The 25822-nt window shown below is 30.1% G+C and overlaps 1 protein-coding gene across 1 annotated transcript in view; it reads left to right on the top strand.

Moving 5' to 3' along the window:
• Positions 1-7713: 7713 nt before the first annotated feature.
• Positions 7714-25822, top strand: part of LHX5 (LIM/homeobox protein Lhx5) — a gene marked incomplete at both ends in the record, with an annotated part of 45906 nt that continues 27797 nt past the window's right edge. Inside the window, 2 exons of the mRNA XM_051218990.1 lie at positions 7714-8333; positions 15175-15836. Of these exons, the coding sequence (XP_051069220.1) occupies positions 7714-8333; positions 15175-15836 (1282 nt within the window). The remainder of the gene's footprint in view (positions 8334-15174; positions 15837-25822) is intronic.

The raw sequence follows: 25822 nt of genomic DNA, 5'->3' as shown, positions 1-25822 counted from the left end.
TCTTCAAGGTATTTAGGCCTTGATATTCAGGATATTATCCAATTGTGCAATCTAATGATTACAATCCAATTGTTTCGACATTAATTAACAGCTATCCTGTTTAGTACCAATGTGTTTATCAAAACTGATTGGTTGGTAGGACTGGCCAGTATTTTTGTATATGTAGTGTAGTTGAGTGTAAACATAAAATACTGTTAACAATTTCAGTAGAATGAAATGCATCGTGTATGTATTTCATGTGGTTTGGTAATGGTTACAGTATCATGTTTTTATGATTATTAAGTGGATTTAAACAAAAGGTATCAATAGGGTATTATAACTCCCAGGTTGAGAATTCCTATCTTCATTTGATATTGCGTGTTTCGCGATTAAGAATCACGATTTCGTCGTCTTTATTCCCTAATCTTTTATTTATATATTTCAAAAAATTATAAGTGAGATCCTACCTAGTTTTGATGGGTCCTAAAGGGATCTTTGGAACTAGAATGGTCAAAGATAACCATTCAAACTTCCAAATTTCGTCAGTACATTTATGAAATTTCAATAGCCAATTAAAGGGTGTGTCACCACCAAATTGTTTTATTTACATCTTGGAGTCTACTGATAACTAAAAGAACACATATATTTCTACCTATTCTTTATTGAGACAGTAAATATTGATCTGACCATAAAACTTAATTATTTCCAATTAAATTATAAAGTATATTGAATTTTCTCACTAATCTAGGATTCGATATGAGGACAAAAATAAACTTCACTATATCCAACATAATATGTTTCTTCAAATATAGTTTTTAAAACTTACTTTGATAGTCGGTGTACTGTTATTCTACATTTTAAGTAAACTCCTTCAAAAAATAAGTAAAACTTCAAATGTTTGAATCAAGATTTTATGGCTTTCAGTGATTTTTTGTTAGGTATATCTACAACTCATAATTCCTGAATGACTCAAGTTCTTTTCACTTAGTTGTTAAGTGTGAGATGTAATTGTTGATCATTTCAGTCCGAAACTGTCGCTGTCATCTTTCTTGGTAGTAAAAAATTCAGAAAATAATAAGTAGATTTTCTTTTTAAGGAATGTACATTATTAGCGATAATAATCACAAAAAATTAGGTTGTGAATAATGCAAATGTATAAGCAGTTGGAATAGTAAGAACAGTCAATATGATCGTTTTCTTCTTCCAGTTGGCCAAGTTTCTTATTCTACAAAATGGACAAGTTATGACTAATTTCACTTTTGTTTAACAAATTATCCACATTTACCGAAAATGACTTTCCGGTACATGTGTATGTTTACTAAATTATGAATCATAATAGTATTGCTGAAAAATAAGTAAATGTATACAGTAAGGAAGGAAAATGACAGACAAATTTTTTCTAGATTTATGATAACCTTAATTTGATGAATGGTTGATGTTTGTTAAATCTAATTTCCTTTCCAAAAGGATAAACAAGATGTATTTTGTCAACACATACTCAATTATTGCAAAACTTATGAAATACAACTGATTGTTGGCTCAATAACTCAGGAAGGTTTTTTGGCATGCATTGAATGATGACTGTTCATTAGGCAATTATCATTAGAATTGATAATTAAATGTTATTTGCAACTATATGTACGGTTATTTAGAAGTGTTAATTGTTTCACGCACTGATTTAGTTTCAGATTTTACGTTTTTCGAAATTACTTCAAAAACGTCGCCGGAAATTCTGGTGTAGTTCTTTTAACTAGGTAACATGTATCACACTAATTACAGCATAGTAAAGAAATAATGTTTACACACTAGCTAGTCGAGAAATATGTCATATTGGCGTGTATAAAGTAGTCAAGTTAACCAAACAGTGATTTCATTCGGCCAAAAATAGTCATGTCGTTTGGAAATGCTAATAACTATGCTTCATAGTATCACAGAAACCAAATAATATCGGGAATGTGTTCAGCTAATTAGCGCATTTGGTAAATTCCAGAATTTATTATAATGATTTTCTTTCATAATCATATTGGTCAAACTCAGATGTCATTAATAACTCGCATCTTTCCTAGAGGTTTCCAAAACCTCGAATTAGCTTGTTATGATTATGCGCAAAAGTTAACATTGTAATATGGCTTCAGTCGTATTTACTCAGGAATACAGGTTCATAAAATGATCACAGTAGAGAATTTAGCTCAACAGTACAGCTCTCGTAATTGACAAATGAAAACAAATTTGAAAAATTAAATATTCCTCTCAGGATCGGTGCACACAAAAAACTCAATCTCAAGAGACATTACCCGACTCAGTAGTTATCAAAATGAATCAACCTTAAATTCATTTAGATTAGACCTAGACTCAGTAATTTATTCAGAAGCTTCTTCAATATATTGGTTCCCCATCATCCTTATACTAACATTCTTATATGCAAAACCATCTTCATAAAAGTTTTCTGAGAACTGTTCAAATATCTTTTACTTGTGGAGAGATTCTTCAGTTTCATTAATAATCCTAAACCTTCTTGATGAGACAGACTGTTTCAAGAAATAATATTTTGGGCTTACAATTGATATTATTAGGCAGTACAGGTACATGTGTGTATAGCTTTTAGTTATACTTTTGGTGTATATGTATGTTATTGATACTAACCTGTTGCTCAAATCGAATTAAGCAGTCAATCATTTGAACCTGTGACTTATTAATTAACCCCTAAATAATTAATAAATAAGTAATGTTAACAATTTTTCAGTGGGATAGAGTATTCTAATATGTAGCCTTTTGTATAGGTCTTTGAAAGTTATTTGACAACTTCAGGAATTTTAAATATTCTATCAAAATGATTATTCAGATAATTAACAGTTCGCTTGATATGGAAAATACTATTCATGTGGTAAAATATTTTGTTATCGCAGTAAAAGTTCACTAGTTACTAAGACATTCTGTCATCTGAAGTCTCATGTGGAAGTCCTGATCGTTGATATCAAAGTGCAGAAAGGATTACCGTGGTAAATAAATCAAGAAAGGTTTATTTGATAAAGTAATTTTAACTGATTTTTGAATGGGAGAACTATATCTGATAATGGTAGTTGTAGTTTTATTCAGTAGCATATGTTTAGTACAATGTGGTTATCTCGACTACGGTGCGCCGTGAATTTAAACGCATGTAGGTGTGATGTTGGCTTCATCGAGAATTAAATCGGATTACGTTAAATAAAACAATATCAGCTGCATATAAAATATTAATTTACATTCATAAGCAATGACATAATACTTTGATGATAGAATTTCTACATCAAGTAATGATTACACTGATTACAAGATGCCACTGTTATTAACCTAACTGAGAAGATCAAAATTCATTAAGAAAACAAGTTAATTTTATTATATACGGTAAAGATATAGAAGACAAGAAGTAAACTTCTCTGTCAAATTTCAAGATTATTGACTGGAAAATGGACAATAAAAGCATTTATTTTACAGTTGTATAAATATTTAAAATAAAGTCTAACCATGCTAACTTTGTATCAGGTACTTTTTGTATCAAAGCTTTATTTAACTAGAAATAAATGGGCTCTACTGATCATTTTCGTTTGTTTTTTTATATTCATACATTCACAAGGAAGCTTCGGACCATAGATTTGATTTTTATGCATAACTATCAGTCGCATGATTAAAATCATAGCATGCTGATAACTACTTAATTGAAACCATATTATAGTGCATTGGCGTAATAAATCGAATCTATGACACTACATAAGTGCTATTATTACTTTTTGAAGAATGATGAAAATAATCTACTGTATCACTGAGGAAGAATTCAAAACATTGGGCAGAAAAAGGGACGCTCCAGTGGCACAACTTAAGATTAACTTCTTTAACTCTAATAAATACTCATCGGAAATGATAATCTATCAAGATTCACTGCTGTAAACCTGTGATAAAAACTACAACTTGACAGGTCACTGATAGTCCAAAAGAAAACATTACATGGGTATCGAATTAGAAGATGATGCTTTTGCAGAAGCCCTGAGAAACTCAATTTTGAAACATCTGAGAAACTCTATATTGTCTTCCCTAGACAGTTTATTATTCATAGAAGTGTTGAGTGTAAATTTATTTGGACAACATTAATATGAACCTCTAAGTTTACCTGCTCTTATGGGGCAGGTTACAATGACCACACAAAACGGATTCTTTCTGAATGCACCTCAGATCATTACATGTAGTCGCTTTTAAGACTAGAATGAGAAACAATCAGTAAATAAATATAAGAACATGTCAGTTCTGATCATTTTGCTCCACGAGAATTATTGTTCAAAATAATCTATACAGTCAAATCCATTGTCTCAAAAGGAGCACCAAGCAAAACTTGTGCGTTGCAAAGGCTTTAGCAATTTAGTAGTTCGAGACTCAGTAGCACTTGAAATTTCTCATTATTTCAATTTTTCAAGCAACATTTTAATGTACGTTTAGTAAAGTTAACTAGAATGATCAGTGAACAGTTGTGGTTTAGACTGTTCAAGATTATTCCGTATTTTTTTAATATTAGACACTGGGAACTCACACATTCTTATTCTTATTGAAATATTTACCTGGTACATATTTATACACTTGACTTTGAGTCATATTCTATGTATGCTGGCTGTTAGTACCATCTTACCGGCTAAGCCGTAGTAGTGGATAGGCTGTAGGTTTATGATCGGGGGTATTGTGGCTAGTAGTGGGCTGTCTTAATCACTGAGGCAACGTCCCACTCTTAAAAATGTATTTCTAAATTTGAAATTGTAGTTAACAATTTTTTGACACATGTAATGATAAACAATGGTGCTTTATTTTTTTCCCAACTAATCAAGTTACTTTTTCTAATTCAAACCGTACAAAAATAATTTAACACAAAAATATCAATAGTGTAAAAACTATTGCCTAAGAGTTCATTTTACAGTCAGCTGACACTACTTATTAGTCTTATTTCCATTTTATTTAGTATTTGGGATTATTTTCTTCTTTAATAAAATTACAGTATTTACCGATGAATTGCAACTTACTTTTCTTTCATTATGTCATATAATCGAGAATTTGAGCATTCAATGCATCTTTCCTACAAATTTCATCAGTCGCCCGACCGGAGTTTATATATTGTAGGGGCTAGTACTATGCCAAGCCCATATAGGTTATTCTAGCCTCTGGACAGACTAATCTATTCATTCTTCTCAAGTCACATTCTTACCTTGTCACTCATTCGCTTATTAACCCCGCTTGCTTTTTATATGATAGTATGTGTGTTAATTACTTATGTGTCTGTAATTTATTTTTGGTCTGACTATAAATATTAAGTCACGCTGGTTGGTTCACTCGCCCTCTCCGCTCTGTGTGATTTCGTTTACATTCGCTTCCTTAGCTTCGTTTTCCTGATTGTCTGTCCAAATCAATAAGTGTACGAATTTCACGTATTCAAACTTTATTCTCGTATTTGGCTTATTTAACCCCGTTACTCACCGACTCGATTTAAGTCGATAATTATAAACGAGGGTAGCTGGAATGTATAAGCTGATGACAATCATAATACGATTTAATTGGAGTCAGACAAAGGGATACAGTAAAGTGGTGAGTCCATTGACAACATTATCGTCCGATCTAAGTGGCATCAAAATATAGGGTCAATAAAATATCACGAGAGAGAGAGAGGATGATGAGAGATGATAAAAATCAGTCATTGGACAAATATGTTTCTTGTCATAAACCTATAGATACTTGTCAAGTTCTCTGCTATTCAAACTATTTAGAAATATACAAAAATAAATCCACAGTAAATATATAAAAATTACTTTAACCAAACAAACTGATTGACTTAAAAAATATGATGAAAAGATTTTGTTACTTTAGAGATTATTAAAAAAAACCCAAATATTTTGGGTATTTCATTCGAAGCATGAAATTTTAACTATGAGTTAGTATTTGCCACCTTTTTCTTCTTGATTCACCTATAAGTTAACAAGTAATCAGTAGATGAAAAATTCTCACTGAAAATTTAACGAGTTTTAATTTAAAGAAGAAAGGCAATTCAGCGAAGATTTTTTTCTTTTTAACGATCTCATTTACTTAAGCTGTACAGTCGTATTTATAGTCAGTTTTATATGGTAAGATAGTGTTTTATAGTGAAATAAAAAGGTGCTAAATGATAAATTATGAAAGATAGAAATGAAGGGGATTGAACATATTGTTTTTGTGAGCAAAGGTTAGGCTTAAACTGGTGGATAGCAATAGCCTCTACTGTACATACGTTTTTCATTTGCATTCTTATTGAGCCAACTGTTCTGACTGTATGTATAATTCTAAAGGAGGCTTCTGGCGAATCGGTGTGGCTGGAATTCACTAGATGATCTGAGATTGAGCTTTTGGCGAACTTCTGTAATTTTTTAGAGAGCCAGGAAGAGGAATTTTGGGAGATGCGTTTCGAAAGAGCTCGCTAAGTTTACTGCTCATTTTGAAGTCAAAGATTGGTTATCTCACTTAATATTATCGGATTATTACCATATTTAAAAATATGAAGTGTAATGTCTAACTAGAAATATTCTAAACGATCTGTTATATTCTTCATTCAAGGAGTATATTTCATGAAATATTCTATATTATTAAAATTCATTTATATTGAACTTGGGCTAATTACGTATCAACATAAGTTACGTGATTGTAGAAAATGGTACATGATAAATATAAACCCAGTGTTTCAAAAGTTAATATATTCAATTGAAATTCAATGAACTCTTCAGAAGGATACTTACTGTATATCTTTCTGAAAGTTCATACATAAAGTTGAATCATAATTTTAAGAGTTTCTACACCTTTTGTACTGAGTTCTGTTTTTTTTTCCAGTTTAACAGAAATTTTAATTTTATCTCCCGGAATGAAATTATTGATTGTAAACATTTAAGACATTATTTAAAATGATGCTACTTTGATTAGATACAAATTTCTATTTTAACCAGTTGATTGTATATCTGCAAAACAGTTCTTATATGCTCATACATATCATGTGATATATATATATATATTAACCAGTATCTGTTAACCAATAATCAATAGGGCTGTATTTTCTATAAACCACCTCTTGTTATTGTAAATTCATTATTCAGTAAATAATTGTATTTACTAGAATAGTACAAAACATTGCCTTCACTTTTATTTGTCTATCTGATCTCATATTTTTTAATGGAAAGTAGAATGAATGAAAGGGGACATAGAATTCCGGAATTTCAATGTTATTAATATTCTATGCTAATCCGATTTTCGCATAATAATTAGTAAGTTTATCAACCAATCAAAAACCCTTATCTCATTTGCTAGTTTCTAACTGGTGCGCATGGAGAAGAGAAAAGCATGATTAGTAAATAGATAGTTAAGTATGTAAGGGAGTGTGAAAATAATCTGGAAACATTGATGGGCATAAAATAATAGTGTTTATTGGACAAAGAATTATATTCAAAGAATTTTTAAGGATTGTAAAAATCAAAATGTGTTTTTAATAAGTAAACAATCATTTTTCACGCTTCAGAATTTCGAATAATTATGTATTTTCAGAAAATTACACTCAATATTCAGCAGTTAATCATCATTACAAAGACTACTGAAATATTAATAAAAAATTTATCATATTAAACTGTAAAACAGAAGCTACAAACTTTGATCACGACTACTACTAATACTACTTATAATAATAATAGCAAGTAGTAAGTGGTAGAAATGACTACTGCAAACCCGGAAATATGGGTAACATCGAATTTTAATCACAATGGAATTATGAACCAAAATACAATGTCTAATGGTTTTAATGAGAGTAACAATAGTAGTATAAATGCAATGACCCCTATTACTGATACTACAACTACTATTACTACCATTTCAACCAACAATAGTAATAATAGTAATAATGTTAGTAATATTAATACGGTTCTCATATCAGATACAGATTTGCAAACATATTCAAGTACTAAGTTTATTTGTTCCAGTCCAAATCGCAATGAACTAAATCAAAGTATGAATATTCATTTGAAAAATAATCATACACATAACCCTCCAGTAACATTGATCTCCACTGATCAAAATTCAAATAAATCAGCTGACAATTCAAAATTATCTGCCTATTGTACACAAAATAAAAGCAGAAATGATCCTAATTTTATTAAAATCAATATATTGCGTTGTAATGAATGTCAATCAATTATATTTGATCAATATTATCATAGTATAGATGATCTTACATGGCACCAAAATTGTTTAAGATGTTTTGATTGTGGATTTGTGCTCACAGAACGATGTTACACAAAGGATGGTCATTTATACTGTCGAGAAGATTTTATCAAGTTAGTTCCCGGAATTTCCCTTTTTTAAATCTGTATGAGTAGCTTAATTTTTAACTTAATATTTGACTATATCAACAATAATTCCACTTTAAATTAGTTATTTCATCCTATAGGGGCTCATGATTATGGAGAATGATTGTGATTTCATTTTCCGGTTACTAATCTGTAAAAATCAGTCAGATATACATTCTGCGTATGTTTTTTATATGTGGGCTTTTAAATCGATTCGTCATTTTGTTTTGGTAAATAGGATATCAATAAAAGAAATTTTTGATTTAACTTCTTATTTTACTATAAATTGGCAGTCATTCAGAAACTTGAAAATATGTTGAATCAGCTCATTTCGAACTAGATTGGCAGATTTAATAGGTTACTATAATAAAACAAGTGCTTTGCTCTTATATTTTACATTCAAAGTTAATTTACACCAGGAATTGATATTAGCTGAATGACTGCTGATAACTAGGAACAGTTGAACAGATATTTCCTTCCTAGAATAAGACTACTCTGTAGTAACCAATTATAACTTCCAGCATTGTATCCAGTTGCAAAGTTTTTTTATAAATCATTAGGACATATTGGATTATAATGTGAACTGTCTGTAAACATAATAAATACCGCAAATCTCTTCATTGTATATTAACTAACTTTCTTATTAATTTCTTATATTTACATAAGCTGTACTGATAAGCATCTGAATGTTCAGATTACAAATTATACACTTCACTATTATTGAACAGTAAATTATCTATGAATACCTTTTTAGATATCTGCATTCAATTACTATTATTTTATGGATAGGTTTTCTTCTTTTTCTTCTCCATGTATGATCTTAAACAGACTATAGAACCATATTTTTCACTATCCAATTTTTCTTCTGTTCTTCTTTTTTTAGTGTTCTGGGAATCCATTACTTGTATGCCATTTATTTGCTACAGCTTTTAGAAAGTTTATTTATAAACACTTTCTATTTGAATTGTATATCACTATTTGATAAGGATCTGATTTAAACAAATCAAATTATTAAAGAAAGAAATTATTTTACATTTCGGAAGTAACATCACTATTTGTTGAAAAGAAAAGACAAACAAACTAAATGATGAGACTTGAAATTACTTACGCTTAATCATTAGTGTATACAGATGTTAGATAGGGAAATGTGATTTTTATTTTCTTATTTTTGGTCATATTTTTTTAATGATTATACGATCATATTAACTTGAAAATTGTTAAAACTTTAAGGAATAAGGGATAGTTATATTAGTACAATTTAGTAATTCTTCACATTACGTGCTTTCGACGTAGTAGTGGAACAAACACAATGATTCAAGAGTTTAATGGTAAACAAAATACCTTCTAGAGTATTGCATCTAAAAGTATTTTTTTGGTAGTTAATTTGATTTTATTAGTTAAGAAGTATTTTTATGTATAACTCTGTTTGTTTCACAGGTTACTTTATTTGTACTTCAGAATCACACTTTTATAATTATACAAGTTATTTTCTCAGACCATTCATTGCCTAGCTCAGTTTTATTGGTTCAATAGTTTCATTAATTCTTTATACATGATTTATAACTCAGAGTTCAATAACTTAATGAATGCTAAAATAAATCCATTTGTACTAGTAGTCAGTTAGTTAATATTGAACATGTTTGCAGCATGATGATTGATTCTAAGGAATAATAATTTCATTTCTGGAGATCTATAGAATTATTACTGTTTGATATGCTTAAAACTGAATCATGTGTTAATTTCCGATTCATCAGTTGTAAATCAACGTTACTGTATAGAAAATTAGTTTTCACAAAACAACAATATCAAATAACTAGTGAACCAGTAGACCTACGTATAATATTTATGAAGTAGAAAATAAATGAACACATTATAGAACTACACAGTTGTACTTGTCCTAGATTGAATCTTATCAATAGTGTGAATTCCTTACTCCATATGAAATATAAATTAAAGACTCTCAGGTCTCACAACAAATATGATACCTTTAAACTAATAATTTGGAGTACAATAGTTTACATTGGCCACAGGACTATTTTTAAGGGTTTTCCAATTGATGATAAACACCTTCATACAGTATATAATCTTTGCAAATAATCACAAATATAAAAGTATACACTGGAATTACTAAATATTCTATTCTTACTCCTACTTTTTAATACTAAAAAATGTAAACCAATAAAATTTAGCTTTCCATGAAATATTTAATGATGATAGATAATGATTAGCTGCGAAATCCAGGATTTCGTGTTATTCGGGATCCATTGACTAGATGCACTTATCACAATCCAATGTTAATATCTATACTAGGACTGGAACCTAATACTTTTTAATTCAAACACTGAATATGTTATCTAAAGGGTTACTGAGTTCGTGTAGCCACTAGTTTGTATAACAGAAATGAATTTTATTGTCTATTTATAAGTGTATGAATCCTCATTTTGTTGTTGTTGTTATTGATGATGTTAAGGATATTAGTTGATCCGTCACTTCTAGTATATTTACATCCCATGTGAACTGTCTCAATATTCCCATTAAATCATAAACATTTAAGTATAGTTGAATAATCTCTAACATAAATAACAAAAAGATTCAAACAATTACTAATTATTAATGATACTAATAATAATCTCTATGATATATTTTTATTGAAAAAAATAAAATAAAATAAATTATGAAAAAAAAATTTTCTAAACATTATTTGAATTAATTGATTTAGTTAATTTTCCTTTAACTGGTTCAAATAGGAATAAGAAAGTTACTGATTTGTTGTAATATAAGACATTTTAGAGAAACTTGCTGTTGTCATGTATGTATGTATGTATGTATGTATGTATGTATGTATGTATGTATGTATGTATGTATGTATGTAGGTGTATTGTATAAAGTTGGTTTAAAAAAAGGGAAACTAAATTAACTGAATATAAAGAATAAAAGTTATTTACAAAGTAGTTTATATATATGACATTTGAACTTAACAGTTTACAAATGTTTTGTAAACTTTGTATTTCTCTGTCTCCCTTTCTTTTCAAGTATATATATGATATTAGTGAATATAGTTGATAATGTTAAACATGCAATTTCTGTAATTGCTTTCAATGTATCAGTAATTTTTTTCTAATGGTGGACTTCAATGTATCTATAAAAATAGAGGATAATTGAGAAATCTGACGGTAAATAACTTCCTAATAAAAATACCTTTGTAAGGACTTAACATTTGATGATAACCTTCTTAACTGTGATAGATTCCATTAGATGAAGTCGTTTGATCAAACATTGTGATTTAATCCCTGTACAGCCTATATGATAAGTTAACTGGCCTAGAAGTCCTTCTGTAGTATCTTCTTTCAGTCATAATCAACTTTTTCATCGTTTTTCTTTATGTCATATCTGGGAGCCACAATGACCTGATTTTATCATATTCAAAATATCTTCAAGTATAAATAACTTATTTGGATTTCTTCTTTCTATCTGGTGCAATAAAATGATACAATTTTTTAATACTGATTATTAAAAGTATCTGAAATTTACTTCTGACGGATTGGCTCAGTTCAAAATGTGGCCGGTGTAAACTAAAAAGTTTTACATTTTTTCTATATAGGATGATGATTATGTATTTGTGAGAAGTCCTAGGTCAGGATGAAAAACAAGAATTATCATAATTTTCAATATTTTATCGATTAACGTGAAAGAAATTTCTTTTAAAATAGAATTATTGTTATTATTAAAGGTTTTTACATTCATAATCTATTTAATAGTTAAATAGGACACGCAAATTAATACTATCGCTAAAGTATCATTTTTTTCTTACTCGGACAAATACAATTATCTAGATCAGTTATTTTGAACAAAGATTACGCAATATAAATTTAGTTTACTTTTTACCGAAGCATATTTACCTTGTTAGAGCTTAATCGTTAGACAATTATATTTTAATAGTTGAGATCATGAGTCAGTTGAAGCTAGACTACCGTGGAAGACCTAAAAGCACTGGACGGCCGTTTCGTCCGATTGTGGGACTCCTCAGCAATGCGCATCCATGACCCCGCCTCGTAGGATTCGAACCCAGGACCTATCAATCTCGCGCGCGACGCTTAACCATTAGACCACTGAGCTGACCGGCATCCAACAATGTTAATGTCTAACTTCAACTAGCCCACGAAATTGAGCGACACATTCACCGTTGTCACCAGTGATTACTATCTCACAACAGACCTGGTTGAACACCACTGGTCACTGCAATTTTGATTGTACAAAGTTGTTATTAGGGATTTAAATTTAAATTGATGTGACAATTTACTACTTTTTTTCTAGGAAGTTTGAATTATACAACTAAATAAAGCATATAGTACGATCATTTTGATTCATATACATGATATACCATTTCTAAGATTATATCTCACAATGAAAATTAGTAATTCATTAGGTAAAAATATCAATCCCAAATATACTCTGACTAGCTGTGTTATTAAAACTGAATATTGAATAAACCATGGATAGATAAAGTTATATATTACAGAGTGTCTTCCTTTAATATTACACTCCATCAATGCGTTAAGTTGACTGTTGATAATTACGGATAAATTATACTCAATATTTCTGTCCAAATAGCAAATGAGTTTCGAACGAAGTCTAAGAAGTTAAATGAATCAATAAATCAATGTAGTTACAGCCCTTTTATAAGTAAAATTATTGTTTCACTCGACTGGGATTGAACAAAACTGGTTTAAATTATGTTACAGAGTTTGTAGTGACAAAGTTTTGCTTCACTTTACCTCATACTAAAAATTTTATTTTTTAAAATTCATAAAACAATATTTAAATAGGAAAACGGCTCAAATCAAGGTACAATAAATCTTTAGTATCCATGGTTCAATTCATGATCTATTCAGTACACAAAGTCATTAACGAATAAATTAAGAATGCAAGATTTAGGATGATTAAAGCTAATTTTTCGTAATCATAGATCCTACTTACTGATAATTACAAACTGGAAGTTAATTGAATACACTCATTATTACTCAACGTTTTATACCTATACCTGTTATTCTTGTTGATGAAACAATTCGTTTGTAAATCTAAGACCATTTCATCTACCAACTATTTATGTAAACATAAAATAAAAAAGAGATTGATTCAGTTAAGAATTTTGTTTTCGGCAAACCATAAATAGGTGATAATAAAAACTACTGATTATTACTTGTCATTAAAGGGATGAATGAGACTTTAAAATTCAATTATACTGTACAGCCTAATTAAACAAAACACTTTTCTTCCGTAATACAGTCCTTTAGAAAAGCAGTAATGAAAATTGGGTTAAATGGAATCTTAAAGTGTAAGAAACATAACTTAGTGATATTAGATGAACAGTTGAGCTATTTATTGATCTATTTATTATACAGAGTGTTGATATAAAAATTGACTTTGTATAAGCACTGAGATTTACCTAAAATCTTAACCCAGAAATAATACATGTGTTATGCAAGATTTAATTTTCTCGATATACTACTGACAGATAGAAGTAGTTGGACACTGTCATTATCATCATTTGATAGATTTAATCAGTAACCTTGAAGTTATTTCAGTAGTTAACAGACATTTCGGCTGCTCAGGGACAAGATGATCCAAGCAGTCTGTCTTGGATTAAAGATAGAATAGTTCGCGATAGCATTTCAGCTATTAATTTTTGTCACTTTAAATTACTTTGAACCTTGCGAACACATTTCGTGCTTTTCGCTTTTATCTCTGTTGAGGTCACTTTTCTCTATTGACTTGTTGGTATTTGATGAAGTTATTCTGTAATTTCATTTTCTGAACATATGTAAAATATGTTTATATGAGATAACTATAGGTATACTCACTTTCCTTTGTTGAATCGAATAGATCTTCTAGTTAAAACTTGTGTTCTCCCTTTGGTTTCGTTGAGGCTAGATGAGAAGACAAAGCTATTTCCCTTCATTGTTTACAATAGTAAGTCCAAAAAGCATTCACAACATTTACCAAGCCATAATAGTTTGATTGATGAATTCGTTTGATTTGATGAGGATGCTAGATACTTATTTGTAGAAAAACGTTGTGGTTATAATGGAAACATAACTTATACCTGTCAGTCATTTTCCAACAAATGTTAACTGAAAGATAATTCGTGTTATAGTGATAATTAATGTCATAATCCTATCCAAGTGTCAAATTTTATCTATGAATAAGTACAGATATTCATAAATGTAAGAGATCTTCTACCGTAAAAAGTTATGTTAATTTTTGTCTTACTAATGGATGTTGACAAAAAGTCAATCACCGTGTTAGAGATGACAACTGTGATTAATTAATAAACACTAACTAATATTGGATATGGAACTTAGGTTTAATGTAGATTATTTTTAAGTGTTCAACCATAATATCGTTATTTTTAAGACTATTAGATTGTAAACATTTTATTTATAGGAATCCGGAGGTTATTATTATGAAAGTTTTTCGAGGTTGATAATATTCTCCCCCATCTTGGATACTCATAAGAACTAGGCTATTTAATATACTTTAATCTAATGAAATCGAAAAGATTGATTAAATAAATGTTACAAAAACAATTTAATCAACTATCAGTAATTGTAACTGACTGACTGAATACTGACCAATTTCTAATCATTTAACTAAAATGGGATGACTGTTAATATCCTATCATAGTATGAATTTTAAGTTGTAATACATAAACTACTCATTTCCTAAACTATTTTAACTTTTAACATTTCAGATAATTTGATAATTTCCTTATTGTTAGAATGATACAAAAGAAAAATAGTTATCATTATCTTTTTTACAATTTCTATAGAAATTTCGGTCCAAAATGTTCAGCTTGTCACAAACTTATTCGGAATGGCGAACTTGTCCGATTTGCTCGTCATTATGTATATCATATCAACTGTTTTCAATGTGCAATTTGTAAGAAACAATTCACTACAGGTGATCAATATTATCTTTTATATAGTGACAAGTTTTTAATATGTCGTGAACATTACTATGAAAGTGGCAGTTCATTAATACCACAAATATCAACAACAAGAACTTCATCAGAAATGGATTTATTATCAATTCTTACGAATTCTAGTTCTTCTATCAAAGATGTTATGAAAACGGATCGGAAGTCAGAATCCCCTAGTACATTGTCTAATTCTGTTAACTGTGAGTTATCAGTCAATAATGATAATTGTATACAAAACATTTATGGCTGTGAAACCAATACAAATATGAAAAATCAGTTAGAACGGTTGAAAGTTTTCAAGCAAGATGACATTTCAGATCCAATTAATCAGATGAATTCATCTTTATCTGAGGCATCTATGTTTTCATCCATTCAGTCTTTGTCTTCAATACCATCACTACTGGTACTATGTTCCACTCCGTCTTCCACTTCAACGGCAGCAACAACAATTCCTCCAGTAACTTCGGTGAATATTATTTCCAGTCCAATAATGAATACAATAAACGCTTTCAGTAAGCACCAGATTTTTACTTGGATTTTATTTTTTTAATAGTATGCCCTAATCATATTGACAGATGTAACTTAGATCTAATGTGTCAGTTAAAATGACTAGACTTTCCAGTAAATAAAAGCTATTCTGTATCATACAAACACATATAATATTATTTGAAGTTTATATCACGGCCTATCCCGAGCTAAATGAACATTAGGAACTAGAAAACACTGGACAGTTGTTCTTTTCCTCCTCAGTGGTGTACATATACGACCTCATCAAGGATCGAAACTAGGGTATTTGAGCCTTTCACTGCACTATTAACTTCCAGACCACAAAATTGACATTTAATGTTTCGCATTTCTAAATCCAGCCAATTCATGATATTTCGTCATTTATTGGCACCGGTAATACCTATTTCACAACCGACATAGTTAAACTCCACTAGAACTCTCACTAGAACTACAAAAGCTTCCTCACCAAGTTAGTCACTAGAAAACACATAACCGCTGTAAGTGCAGGAAGTGTATGTGGATTTTTTTGATTTGTAATTTACATCATGGATCTGAAATGGTTATCAGCAACAGGAATAGATGATGGTAACAAAATACCATGAAATGACCGGTGTTAAAAATGCAAACCATTGGATTCCAACTTGTGTTTTGGGAGTTAATCGTTCCCTGAGAGGCTCAAATTCTCTAGTTTTGATTCCTAGTAAGATCGTAGATATGCACTACTGAGCAGAACGAAACGACTATTTAATGCTTTCTAGTTCTTAATTTTTACCAAACTAAAATCAGGCCTTGGTGTAATCCATAAATCGAATAATTTCAACAAACGCCGCGTACTAACATAGCAATACTTCTGATCTCAGTAGGAGAATTTACTTCAGGAAGATATGAATTTCATACAAACTGGATAGTTTAAACAATACTTCCCAGCATCGAGTAAACATTTTAAGGGAAGATTTATTTGACTAACAGTTATTTTAATATTTTTCCACTCAACAAATTCTATCCAACTCAAGTTGCCATAGGTCTTCTGAAGCATTTCGGAAAATAAAATTAGTTTTTTGTATTCAAATGTCTGTCAACGGTTATCAATCTGACTAGCTAATCAATTGATAACAGTGAGGTGATACTAAGCAAGTTAGATAGTTTATCGAATAAATGTTTCTCAGTCTTCTCAAATACTAGCTTTCCATATAAATCTTTTTTTAGAAAATATGATTTAAGCTTTTAACCTAGCACTCTACTTGATAAAATATTGTTTGAAGAGATTGATGATTGTTCATATTAAAAAAAACCCACTAGTACTCTGAGATAAAGTTACTTTTAACTGTCAAATCCCAGATAGAATGAATGTGACTGGTCAGTTTAATTATTTCACTTTCAATTGGTGGGTTACAAGTTCAAGAAACCATCAACTTCTTACGAGGATTTGAGATGTATAGCAACATATGCTTTCATACGCTTTGTCATGTTTTATAGTGCAAGAAATTAGTATGATAGTGTTTAGTGAGTCATATTATTTTCACTTATAATCAAACAATTACATAGCATGAATTTTCTATCATTTAGCAAGACAACGCATTCAATTTATCTGTCATTAAAATTTCTTTTCATATCAATACCATAACAACAACAAAAACAACTGAAAAACAATAGAAATCATCATATACTCTTTAACTTGTCATTATTACATCATTCCTCAATGGAAAATTAGTTACTTAGTTCCTTACACTGAATCAATCGTGAATATATTTAATAAGAGGTATAAATGTTGAATTCTTTATATATATAAAAATAAAGATACTTTATGTATAAAGCCATTGTTTACTATACCATTGAACTGAAACATGAGTCCAAGTATATACACATATATATAGATATATAAAAAGATGAACAAATTTACATACATAGAATAAATTTGACTTCAAAATCAACTCATCAATGAATTGAACATGTCTAAATTTCAGTTGAAGAATAAATTTTGGACAAATCATCATTATGTAAAAGAATAAAGGTTTATAACGACTAAAATGTAAATTAGATACTATAGTATGCATAGAATTCATGACATTTTTTTCAACTTAAGAACAATGAATGAATTAAAAAGTATTTTAAAAATTATTTAATATGTTAAATATGTAATAAAACTGAACAGGTCACCACTATTATTATTGTTTCATAATTCTTTACATCATATACCAGTACTAGTCATTTATTCAACAGAAATTAAGTTGCATTATGTGATTGCTTAGTTTTACTCTAACACCTAAACTACAAAGACAAAACTTATTGACATATTTCCTAGAGTTCTAGTGGGAAGCTGTGACCATTGGAGTTCAACCAAGTCTGCTGTGAGATATCAACTTACTGAAGACAATAGTGTACAGTGGCGCAGTTTCATGGATTGGTTGAAGTTAGACATTAACGTCGTTGGATGTCGACTCAGTGGTCTAGAGGTTAGGCACTCGTCCGCGAGCGGGGTCGTGGATGCGCACCGCTGAGGAGTCCCACAACAGGACGAAACGGCCGTCCAGTGCTTGGAGGTTTTCAGTGGTGGTCTAACATCAATCGGTTCATGATCTCAATAAAAAAATTACTTAGTACTGTTTGTTTGAATATTCCCGTTGATGTTTAGGACTGTGATTGATCAGTCATTTATTAGCATATGTGCAAACAAACAATACCAAGTGAATTTACTGACTGTCTTTATAAACTTTACTTTAGCACAGTAAACACATTATTGAACAAAATTTACACAAACATTGAGTAGTCAATTTATTTGGCGTCAAATGTCTTTCCATGATACACATGTTTATAATGAGTTAATAAATGAATTGCGATATCAAGTTATTGATTATTAGTTACATCATCGTGTGATCTATTGTAGGTGACTGAAGAAAAATGTAAATGATTGAACTCATAAATAAACATCAGATGTTACAGTGAACTGAAATGGGACCATTTTAAAATATACAATAAATGATTCATTGAATTTATGTTAACCATATTTTAGTAAACTACTTAAATACAAAGAATAATTTAAGTTTATATCATTAATTTACAATCTTATTTATTGGATAAAGAATTCTAGGATTTCATTTATTGTTATTTTGTATAAAAAGATTGATCGGAAAACTTTAAACCATATTTAGTCTACAAACGAACATTTCACCAATTCAAGAAACAATCGAACCTCTCGTAACCTAAAATCTTTCTAACATTTCTAAAGCTTACACGTTTGTCATAGTATCCTAAAATGTATAACTAATGGTTCTTCTAAAAGGTTGTAGTGTATCATAAAATGTATTTCGTCAGAATTCTTGACAATGGAATTCACTAAAAAAGAGACAAAAAGACATTATCATCTGTAAATGATGTTGTACATGGTTACTTTTGGTGAAATAAAATGATACCATTTTTCTTTAAAGTAGAAACGAATTATGTATTTATATCTTAATCAAGAAATTATCGCGTTGAAAGGTTCGTCTCTAGCTACTTTTGTATATCTACCCAGTTGCCCTAATTGAAGTAGGTCAAATGTTGTCCAAACTTTTGACCTTTTCGTTGTATGTTGAATGCTTCAACCACTAGACTGCCTTTTCTCAAAACTAGTTATTTGACTACATGTGCGTGTCGTGGGAGATTTAGCGCCATTTGAAAGCAATTTTCAATAGTTTTTCAGTTAAATATAGTTACTAATAAAAATCTACTTTTAACGAGTACAGAATTTTACCACAACCACTTTAGTAAATATGAATATTCATTATTTTCAAGTTCTAAAATTTCAGACCTAATGAACAACTGCCGACACAGTAGGTAGCATTAGCTGTCTGTACTTTAATCATTACGTTTTAGCGATAGTGGATAGATCTAAAAAGTATTTAAAAAACCCAGATGTATTTCTTATCAACATAAAAAAAAGAAAAAAAGTATAAATGATAACATATCCCTGTTAAAGATATTCTTTACAGATTTTTAGGGTTGGGAATGTGGACAATATATAGCGATTTCGTTCTATCTGTAATCAGTTTATCATAATGGACATTTTTGTAGAGTTTTTGCGAATTTATCTATTTTCATTCGTTTCCATTTCAACAGTTTTCAAGGTTGAAAGAATCTCGAAGATTAGTACAGTCGGAAGATAGTTTTTGTCACAGATAGATATCAAGTGAGGAGTCGTTTAAAATCAGATAGTATTGATCAGTTGTTTCATTTCTATTTACTTCTCACTAATACATACCTATAAGTCAACACAGAAACATGTTCAAGATCTTCAAGTCTTAAGATATATTTATTACCTTTGAAATATTGAGAGGGAATCCATTAATCAGCTCATAGTACAACAAAACAGTTATTCGACATCACTCATGGATAATTTCTCCAAACATAGCCTAACGTCTTATTTTATTGATTTGGAATAAAGTTATCTGTTATTCAATTGTGTTGTCTTATGTTACTGGCCCATTCGTGGGCTTTAAATTAGTCACATCACTTTCGTTCGTATAAACAGTAGGATCCTAACGAGATCATTCATAAAAGTAAATCATTAATTGGTGAAGAAATAATAGTGCGCAAGATTGTTTCATAATTGGATTTGTATTAGATGCGATAGAAGCATGAAAAACATCTTAGAATCATTAAATGGAATAGTATTTTCTTGAAATGATAACTCTGAAAATTAACAAGAATGCATTTTAGCTGGGGATTTTTCTTTCAATTTAACTATTTCCGTATTATCAGTATAGGGTTGCGAAGATTGCTGAGTTTAGATTAATATCATGAATGGATCAATGTTAGACCACCATCGAAAACCTGGAAGCACTGGACGACCGTTTCATCTTAGTATGGGACTCCTCAGCAATGTGCATCTACGACCCAGTTTTTGGGGTTCAAACCCTGGACTTTGTCTCAAGAGCGAACGCTTAACCTTTAAACCACTGGATGGGCATTTAGCGGTGTTAATATCTAACTTTAACTAGTTCATAATATTTTGAAACCGTCCACCACTGTCTCACAACAAACACGGTTGCACTCCACTGGTTATGGCTTCTCACTAGAACTCCAGGGACTCCATCTTGAAGCCAGTCAACATTCTTCGTCAACCAGCTTAAACCATATAAGTGAAAGGATTTCACACAGGAGATATCTGATAAATAAATTTGGTTGATATCATTACATATTTCGTTGTAGTTTGGAGATTATTTCAATTTGATCCCGGTCTCTACTATGAATGTCACCTGAAGAAATATGAAAAAATAAGAGAACACTCAATACTCATCTAAATAGAGACTTATTAGTGTTGTACGCTTAGTACGTTTAGTTTCTAAAAGAGAGACACAGAACAATTGGATTCTTAAGTCCAAATTCATTGATTATTACTTTGAACTCCAACTAGTTTTTGACCTGATACTATCCATTTCAAATGTCAAATGAGATTGAATCTTTTATTTTTTAATTGATTTACACAACAGATCATACATTTTCACTAGTAATTTGAGTTAACAAGTCCTAGATCGAGGAAGAACTAACAGTCTATTAGTTGATGATCTTCAATAATTCTACATCTGAAGATAGTTCTTATCATATATAAATCATGCGACTAAGTAAAAACTTAATTTTTACCTGTCTGGATATATTTGCCTATGTTAATATTAAATATTATATTAGGTCATAAATTACAGATTATGATGCATACTTTTTTCTGACATTCCATAGTATGAATAGTCTATAATTTCTTTTTATTAAAATTAATTTTCAGTAAGAGACAGTATCTATAAAAATACAACTGTTCATAGTTGTTAGAATAAAATATGATGATACATTGTATAAAACTTTTTGTAAATGATCAGAGAAGGGTTTTGTGGATATTATAGTAATTTTAATAGTTGAATTCATGAATCAATTGAAGCTAAGCCACCATGGAAAACCTGGAAGCATTGAACGGCCGTTTCGTTCTATTGTGGGACTCCTCAGCAGTGCTCATCCACGATCTCGCCTCGTAAGTTTCGAACCCAGGACCTATCATTCTCGTGCGCGAGCGCTTAACCTCTAGACCACTGAGCCTGCATCCAACGGTGTTAAATGATTTTATAGCAGCTTATTTGATTGATCAATATTTTTAATTGATAAACAATCATATACTGCTTATAGAATTAAGTAATAAATTGCTGATTCATAATGAAAATTTGCGTAGATTGGGATAAAATCGATTTTTATTTAAGAAAGGAAACCAGTGTTGACAGATTTGTTTATGTTTTGGGTTTTTTTCCACAAAGATTTATAAGTTAATTTCTTTATTTGCAATTTACTCTTGAGAAAATGGTCGATTACATAATAATCAACTTAATATTAAATATACAAATAGCAATAAACAAAAAATGAAAGTCTTGCGTTCAATGATTTTTTGTCATTAAGAGATATATAAGGAGTGAATAGTAATGTAGTGTCCTATTTGTCTTTTATATAAAATAGGCTACCACATATAGGTCTATGTGATTGCCGTAATAAATGATTGGAGAAGTTGGATGAAATGGTTCAGAATTGATTGTATAGAGTAAATATATTTGATCTTTGTCTTTCCTTTGTTATTGAGTTTCAAAATTATCTCGTAATATTTTTACTTCTTAAATTCATGCTACCTTCTAGAATCATATTGTTTGTTCGCAATCTCTTCTGTTACCATCGATATGGGTACTGCTTCTACTGCTCTGGCATTTGTCTTGATAACTTGATCTCACTTTGGCGAATTAAACCGAGGCACATATGTGTCAGGTACTATATCGCTAACGACTAACTCGGTATACTTTTTAACTGAATTCGATGCTGTTAACTATCATAACATGTGACTATTTTCAGACATCATTATAAAATTTTCAATTATGTTACGAAATTCTGGTGTAATTTATGAAGTTCATTACCGAATAAATGTACATTTCCCCAAGTACAGTTCAAACTACATAAGTAGTTCAGATTTGGTGGCTCACGATTTTCTAGTTAAACTTATCAGTCTACACAAGTTCGTGTACGGTTATCAGCATTAACTGACGTTTATATCTTAGGAAGCATATACATCAGTATTTTGTTAAGTGAAAATTCCTTTTGTAAATAGCAGTAAATATCTTTGATTATTCATTATCATGTAAATAAGTTTCAACTGTTTTCGATTTGTGCATAACTGTAATTTTCCACGCACTTTTTGTTGTTGTGAAAGACACTAGTAATCAATAGCTGGTGACTTTGTAACATAGGCCAAAATCAATCCCATTAATAAAGTTACATTCATGTTAAGGGGTTGCAAATGGTCTGTCGAAAGCACTGAGATTAGGTTTTATGATAGTTGAGATTCATTAGCAAGGGATACTTGAAATCTTAAGGGAATACATGCTCCCTAGTAGACTTAAACCCACATCATCTAGTTCCATAGACCGAAAGTTGCTATTAGGCTACCTACGGGTGACCTCTTTTTTAACTGAAATATTTACAATTGTTTAGTCAATAAATAGTGATCAATTTCATATTTGTCTAGTTCTTTAATACTGAGTGGAATTTATCGACCTAGTCACATTCATTCATTTACTTCGTTTAACTTGTGAATATAATAATACTTTATACTTTCCATCCTCTAGTTTCATTGGTTCCTTTTGAACTAATATTTCCCATGATTAGGTCACTTGCTATCAAGGCTAATATAATTTTTATTACTTTAGTCTTTCATTTATTAATTTCCACTTTCTTTTTGCGGACGTAATATATGGCGGTTTGATCTAATGTGTATTTGTGATCTGTTTTATATCATTTATAACTAATCAACTTTTTTCTATAACATACATTTCTTTCTCTATTATATGGATATATTTTTAGCAATAAATAAAAATCAATTTAAAACTGTCTCCCTCCAATAAAACACATAAGCGTTCGCGCGCAAGACCGATAGGTCCTTGGTTTGAATGTCGCGGGGCGGGATCGTGAATGCGTACTGCTGAGAAGTCCCATACTAGAACGAAACGGCCGTTCAATGCTTCATGGTTTTCCATGCTGGTCTAGGTTCAATCGACTCATAACTATTAAATAGTAAGAATGATTGTTATATGGAAAATCTAAGTGATTGTACCTCAAGGTTAGACAAATTTTTGATCAAAATAGAAGAAACTTCAACTGAATTACTTTTATTCCCTAAACTAGATTTTTTAATGTTATTTGACACTATCACATAGAAACATGTTGTTTTAAATTTCAACAATCTCTTCACTTTACTAAATAACTTGCCATAATTCCGAAAAGAAATTAAATCTTTCGATTATGTAATTCATGAATTAGTGAATATTTTGTCTACTGTTAGGCTGAAATTGGAATAATACTATAAATGTCTTTGGTGAATAAATCTTTAAGTTTATATAAAAGATATGAACAAGAATATTTGCACAATACAATGGATTCATTGTACTGTGGTGTGTGCTACTTATATTGACATAAGTAGTATATGATGTTAGTCATAAACAGAAGGTCTGGCAGCAGAGAGACAAGATGATCGAACACTAAAGAATCGAAACAGGATGCAATTTGTATGAAAATGCAAGAACAATGAAGTCTGAGTCATTTTGAGTGAATTGGTGAACATTTTGCAAATTAAGCATTTACTTTATGATTGTTAGATTTTATTAACAAGTCCTGTAATTTTGTGTTAAATACATTCGATTGTCTATACTCGTATTCTGTTCACTACAGTACTACTTCTCTTCATTCACATTTACATATAAGCTAATTAGTTCATTTAAGGTTACCTAAATTTATACAAAGCTGAAAAGAGAAATTAATGAAATACAATCTATTCATTGTATTTTGAAGTTATTGTCTTTTTTTTTACTTTGTTTAAAATTGTGAAAGGAATCAACTATATAAAGTATTTAAACCATCACAACATAATTGTTGTTTTATAAAGGAAAACTGTTCAAGCAAAATTACAACGTTTTCAGTAGAAACTGAAGTGAAATGAAATCATTTCTACTATAATACACCTTTCAAATTTTTTCTGACACTAACATTTTAAGTTCATCTATGCATAGACGTCATTTTCTTTAAATAATCTCACATACTAATAATTCTAAAGATCGAAATCAAGAACGGTTATAAATTAGAAAACCATTGGAAATTAAGAAGCTCTGGATGGTCATTGCGTCTTGGTTGGGAGCTCCTCAGCAGTATAAACCCATGACCATACAACCAGAAGTAGAACCGTTGGTTTTGCTCATGAACGTTTAACCTTTAGACTACTGAGCTGACATCTAAGACGAAACGACCGTCTAGTCCTTCCATATTGTCAATAGTTTTCTTACTTAGGTAGGTTTATGATCTCAATGAAATTCAAGAATCTTCCCGACCCCATACTGACAACTATAAACATATCTAAAGGTTAACAACTATTCACACTTTAGTATTATTGACTGAAGGAGGATCATCCAATGTCTTTATTGAATGATAACTGTAAACAAATAAGTAGTTTGAAAGTACAACAAATTAATTTTGCACAATCGAAAGTATGATATCATATTCAGCCCTAAAACATGTTTTTATTACAGTTAACTATAAATATTACTAATTAACTGATTAGTTATACTCTGGTGAATCAGTTTGAAAGCGAAGACAAATTTCTTTTTAATCTTACTCTACTGCTTGGAAAGAATGAATGATTTTCTTTTAAGAAAATGTCATGTTTTACAAATTGATTGCATATTAAGAATTGATTAAAGTTAACAAAAATGTAGTATAGTTTTCCAACTTTATGCTTTTAACAGCATATCATTCATTATAAAACATAAATATTGTGCTTCCATATTTTATGCACATTACCAAGTGTTAAACTCGGACGAGACAATTATTATCGATAATTTATAATATTTTTTCAAGTCAACAATGTAAACACTTGGATGCCAACTTAATGGTCCAAAATGTAAGTGGTCAGCTTGAGATCAGAAGTTCTTGAGATTTCATTGAAGTA

Source organism: Schistosoma haematobium, chromosome 3, assembly GCF_000699445.3.
Source record: "Schistosoma haematobium chromosome 3, whole genome shotgun sequence".
Taxonomy (NCBI): Eukaryota; Metazoa; Platyhelminthes; class Trematoda; order Strigeidida; family Schistosomatidae; genus Schistosoma; species Schistosoma haematobium.
Note: the sequence above shows the minus strand (reverse complement) of the source record. Positions and strands in the feature narration are given on the sequence as shown.